This window comes from Pholcus phalangioides, unplaced genomic scaffold, assembly GCF_987345545.1.
Source record: "Pholcus phalangioides strain wild (caught in Gottingen) unplaced genomic scaffold, Ppha-v1.0 ptg000009l_1, whole genome shotgun sequence".
Lineage (NCBI taxonomy): Eukaryota > Metazoa > Arthropoda > Arachnida > Araneae > Pholcidae > Pholcus > Pholcus phalangioides.
Window position 1 is genome coordinate 54,869,516 of NW_028301602.1, and position 6,073 is coordinate 54,875,588.

At 40.7% G+C, this 6,073-nt stretch overlaps 1 protein-coding gene across 1 annotated transcript in view; it reads right to left on the reverse strand.

Annotated features, from left to right (window-relative positions):
• nsl1 (non-specific lethal 1) overlaps positions 1–3,695 on the reverse strand; it is a 95,406-nt gene extending 91,711 nt beyond the window's left edge. Inside the window, exon 1 of the mRNA XM_089236557.1 lies at positions 1,654–3,695. Within this exon, the coding sequence (XP_089092683.1) occupies positions 1,654–2,927 (1,274 nt within the window). The 5' untranslated portion in view covers positions 2,928–3,695. The remainder of the gene's footprint in view (positions 1–1,653) is intronic.
• Positions 3,696–6,073: the final 2,378 nt, after the last annotated feature.

Here is a 6,073-nt window from a genome sequence, read left to right on the forward strand (position 1 = left end):
CTTATCATGAAAGAGTACCGCACATTGTCCACTGAACACCTGCTATGAATGCAGAGCTGGCTGGATCTAATGAATAGGGTGCTTCTTTTTAAACAGTATCATTGTTAACCTTCAGATAATAGAAGTTCTTTTCTACAACCAACCCCCAATCCTTTTAAAGTTTTTTTTTTTCTAATGTGTCGAAGTCAAATTTAAATCCCATGTCTTAACCTTTTAAAGCCACGACTTAAAAAACATCAACATTAACTTTGTGTTCCCCAGATCCATTTCCAATTTCAAAAATATGCTTATTGAATAAAAGTCTAAATAATTAAATATTTTGGTTTCAAAATTTCCATGGACAGTGGTAGGTGTCTTGATGGGGTGACTGAACGGGAATGGAACCAGCGCCCCAAATCAAAAAGGGACCCCAAATTATTGAAAAGCTATCATTTATTATATTTCTTCAATTTTGGATTTTTATCAATTTTGTAATAATTTCTATCAATGCATTATTTTACATTAATTATGGATTATGTACATATTTCTATAGTTAATCTAAAATTTTTGAAACTAATCTTTCTTAAAATATTTTCTATTAAAAAAAAAACAAAACAGAACTTAGGACTATAGATTATAACAGCCCTTACTTAAACTATATTAAATTTTTCCACACCCTGAGCCTAAATGAAAGCTTCCAAAGTTATCAAAATAATAATAGTAATCTGATAATGTCTGTGGATAAAGGAACCAAATCAAAGTTCGAAAACTATTATAATAACCTGATAAATGTAATTACTGTACTTGAAACTAATCTGTCATTTCTTTAAAATTATAATTCGTTGAAAAAAGGAATACGAATTGTCAAATAGATTGTGAAAATATATTGACGCTGAAAAAATGTTGTATAAATCTTTTTTAAATTTTTTCAACCACCTCGTTAGGCATTTTGCCTGTTGTGGCGTTGTATTTGTGTAAGGAAGATGACACAGGAGACGAGGGATTCACCCCGTTTTTGCCTGTAGGATTGGTTTGCCTTTAGATGCAAATTACAGACCGCAGTTGAACACTGAAATGACTAGCTCCAGCGTACACTCCTAACCATACACTTTTTTCGCCTCTACATGCACTCTCTTGAAAGTGGTTCTGAATTTGTTTACAGCTGTCGTGCGCGTAAAAGCATACATGTAACGGGACCTTCAAACTGAACACCCGAAATCAGATCCCAACATCGTCTCATATTGTAGTGTTTTCAGAGTGGGGGAAAAACAGGACTCCAACTTCTGCGTAGAAATACTTCATTTCAGTAAGTCTTCCCCCCCTCCCACTATCAAGCACATACCTTTGTAACACATATTCCCAATTCTGTAGCTGCTGCTTTAGTGCTAAAACACTATAAAAGCATATAGCTGTTTTAAATTATGCTTGAAAACATCAAGGTCACAATACTAAGTTTTATTGACACAAATTCTACATTCTTAGGTTTGGTTAAAAGGTAAGAATCTGCTAGATAAATTTAGGTTTTCTTGTTTCTCAAGATGTTTAATCTCGTAAAATATGTTTCATTTGAAAAAAAATGAAAATATACGGGAACAAGCTTTATATGAATTTCAAAAAACAAAATAATTTGCAATATTTATTTTTTTTCCAAATGAGATGAGTTATATTACTCACAGTGGCGTATAATTGGTCTTCTTCTCATCACATCCATCGAATTCATCACAGCTCTCTCCACCAGAACTACTCTCTGTAGCATCAGAATCAACAGCTGACTCCAGGTGTCTGACACACATCAATAAAGAGCCAATGGCTTGTTTAACTTGCTTAGATTCTTCAGTTCTTAACTTAACTCCATCAGACTCAGCCAAGAGAGTGTCTCCAGTTTCAGATGGAGCCTTATCAGACTGTAAAGTTTTGTCAGAAATATTATCGGACGATTCGATGCTGCGTACAAGGCTAACGAGGGCTGCGGTTGATAAACTTCGAACATTCTCACTCTGCAACAAACTCGATTTGAGCTCCGAAGCATCTTTAACACGCCTGGATCCATTTTGCCTTTGTTGCCGCTGGCACGGAATAGATAACGTTCTCTGGTAATGGCTGATGAGAGCCTTCAACTGACCACACATATGTCCCTCTAGTCTTAACATCTGCAACTTACGAAGCCTGAGCATCAATTCCTCGCCCCGTTTATTGAGGTTTCTGTGGCCTTGCTTGGCTTCTTCTAGTTCTGCGAAGGTGACAACTTGAGGATTGTGAGTGGTGACGGTGGAGGTACTTTCTCCCGAAGCTGACTTAGGACTGCCCATAGGACTTAAGATGGACTCGACGGGAGATTTGGTCGGAATGTCTTTAACAAATTCAGATCCACTAGGTGACATATTTGAACTAGCAGGAGACAAACATTGGTGGTTATAGTTTTTAGGCTGGAAATCGCTTTCTAGCGACGTGTTAGCGTTAATTAGACCCATCCTTTCTTCAGAGCCCACAGTGTTTTCGTTCATTTTATTCGTAAGCTCCCCACTTTCGTAAGCCGGAGAGAGACCGCCAACATCGCTATAGTGGCCGTTCACATTGTTGACGGTTTTGGAGTTGAAGATGCCGTTCTTGAGACCGTTCGCGCTCAGCCGCTTGATGTTCTCCAGCGGTCGATTGTACGCGAATTGCTTGAAAGGAAGCGGATCTCCATTTGAAAGTATGTTGCCGTTGCTCACTGCACTGCCGCCACCTTTGTACGCCCTCGGCGGCTTGCTACCCGGGCCGTTAAGGGCGGCGGTGCGATCGTCGCTACCACACAATTGATCAATCTTGGAAGCTATAAGCGCCAAATTTTTCTTCTGGGGCATCAGCAAATGATGAGTTAAACTATCAGCCTGTCTAACCGCCTTCGTAAGGGCGGGTGCCATAACGGCTAAACAACATACCCTAAATATTGCCGGCGATAACATGCAAGTGATTCCATCGACCGGTGGAAGAACAAACACACACGAGGGGGAGCAGCAAAATAATAATAATAATAGTAAAGCAACAGTTACTTACGGCCGACAGCCAACAAACAACGGGTGATCTCGGCGGTACATAGTAATCCAACGGACGCCGCTCATCGGCACCACAAATAACTGTAACGAAACGCGGATATACGGACACTAAATCTACTTTTTTAATCGTCAACGCCTTGAAATGGCGCGTTTCGACAACGAAGCCACGTGATCATCTTTGTGAAGTGCCCGACCGAGCCCTCCTTAAGCTACGGGTAACCTTCAAGATGTGCATACGGTAATCCAAACGAAACCATAATTTCACATTCAAATGTACGGCGCACAATTGCGAAACGAGATGCACACAATTAACTCCATTCACACAGGGACTACTCACTAATAACACCACGTGATTTGTCTTCTTCGACCCGCACAACACAAAGAGAGGGCCGTTTCTCTCGCTCGCTCCCTCTTTCTTTCGTCGTACGACCCTCACCGCGTTGATGATTTCCAACGCTTCGTGGTGATGATGTTGCGCACTTGAAAAAAACACGTTCGATTTCAATCGATTCAACAAAACAGCACAACTTCGCAGATGTTCGACAGACGCGCACAAACACCAATAACAATACTTTTTAAATGGCGGAGGCACTGCTACAAAAATCCCCTTTTTTTGGCGTTTTCGTCACACACAGCTAAAAAATCCGCCGCAGTAATGCTGCTGCCTCGATCTTCCACTTCCGTGACGTCACCGTGACTAGTGGCGCGCTCTCACCGAGCGACCGCTTCCTGGCTGTTCTATTGATCGACGGCACCCCTTCCAGAGATTGCTCTATTTCCATACTTTCGTGGGGCCCCGCGTGGGGCCGACACGGGGTTTTTCAATCTTTTTTGGTTCTTTATTTTCGGCATGAAGGGCTCGACTTTTGTTTGATCCTCGCAGAGACTTTTAATGGTCTGATAATTCGATTCAATACCTATCGGGATAAGGGAGGAGTAGCGGTGAATGTATCGGAGCTGCAATTATGGACACATCACTTCCCGCGCGGTTATTAATTTGAGTTTGTATTGTGGAGCGCAATACTACTTTTTCCAACAAATGTGTCTTCGTTGATGATGATGGGTGTGGGCTGTATAGCTTCATAATCAAAAATCCGAAAAGCAATCGGGAAAACTTTTACATGCTTCCCGGCAAATGCATATTGTCCTCCGACGGCGTTGCAGCTATTAAGGGGTTTTTTTTTTTCTGCTCCTTCAAAAATGGCAAGATCATTTCAAATTTAAAAAGGAGAAAAAAATCGCTCGGAGACTTTCCATTCATCTGAGGCTATCAACAAAATCTAGTTATTAGGGCCAGGGCTGCAACTGGGGGAGGGGGGGGGGAATCAGGCTGATCTGATGCCCCAGGCGCTGGACAGAGGCGGCGTCGAATTCACCTTTTTTAACTGTTCCTTCTACATTGCACGGGAGAGACAAAATTCATGGCAGCCCCGGCTGACGAATTACCTAGTTGCGGCTCCGATCAGGGCTTTTTTCCAGGTGTTTAGCTTTTGAGGAGAAAAGCTGAGGGAAAAGAGTGAGTGTGTATATATTACACAGTATTATTCTCATGAGAAAAAGCTATGAAAATACTGACGGGAAAAGATGCGTTGCTCTTGAATTTAGCTTTCAATATGTTTTCTATCAGAAAAAGAGTTAAAACTTATACAGATGGCCGTTTTGAAGAGAATTACAAAAACATGCACCTATACAGTGGTGGAAGAAATTATAAGGCCAGTTGCAAAAATTGCTATTAAAAAAAGTTACCGTCAGAATTTTTCCAAAGTATTTAGAGATAATGACTACGATGACACATAATATCAGGGCCGGATCTTGAATCCTGTGAACTACGCGGCCGCAGAAGGCGCCAATTGGAAGAACCAATGTTTTAGGGTGATAATTGACAGGAGAGGGGCGATTTTTTTATCAGCAAAATATTATTCGCTTACTTGAAAAATGTCCAGAACCTGTCCTGCAAAATGTCTTGATAACTACGTATAACAAATTCGCAATACTTCTTAAAAAAAGCAAATTTGTTTTTTCGATTTATAGTGTAACTAGCTGATACCCGGCGACGTTGCCCGCCCTGTAAAAAATTTGCATATATATATAGCTTATTAATTATTTTTTAATCAAAATATTTCTGCATTAAGTAAAAAAAAATTTACTTTCATTTTTAAATAATTTAATTAAAAACTTCAGGCAATCGCTTGTGGATACACAATATTTTTTCTTTTTCCATCTGGTGTGTACATGTACAAATTTTTAGGATTACCAACACGCGAACAGGCGACGTAAAGCTGTCCGTGTGAAAAACAGGGCTCAAGTAGGTTGATACCTGCCACTACTAACAACTGGCCTTCCGCTCTATTGATTGTCATGGCAAAAGCTAAACGAATCGGGAACTGTAATCGCTTGAAAGTGAATGGCATTTCTTCAGTGATAATTGGGGTACGTGGAATGAAGACGTCTTCTCCTCCAGCACATCCAGTTAGAATCGTTGCTTCAATGATGCAATTGTGCAATTTCTTCACGCAGAGTCTGTTGCCATAGCAGAGTATCGGTGTCTCCAAATTTCTTAAAAGCATTACAGGTGCTCCGACTTTGAGGGTCAAATTGTGTGGTGGCACACCCGGAATATCCAAAGAGTTTAGAAATTCTGCAGGATACAGAACTGTCTGCGCTGTGTCTGTGACAGTGTCAACCGATTTTTAAGATGTGGAGTCTCCCGGAATAATTTTTAGGATTTTTCCGTTGATCTTGTTCCCACTCATTTTTCGGTGCCAGAATCGCTCTCAGAAAGCCACTCATGGTTTTGGTCATTTTGTTGAATGTTTGGGAAGACTTTGTCTGCAAGTTCTTGAACTGAGTTTATATATATAATAACTGGCAAAATCCATTTGGGAACGTTATCAGTCCAGTGCTTGGGTCTACGGGAATTCTTCCATTGCCAAGTTTGATCAACTGATATGAAAATGATAGCAGTGCTGAGTCATTCTGCAGTTCAACTCGCATGTTGGTGGATAATGATAATTTTTTAGCTTCGTGCCAGAGTGTTGATGGCGACCACCGATAGA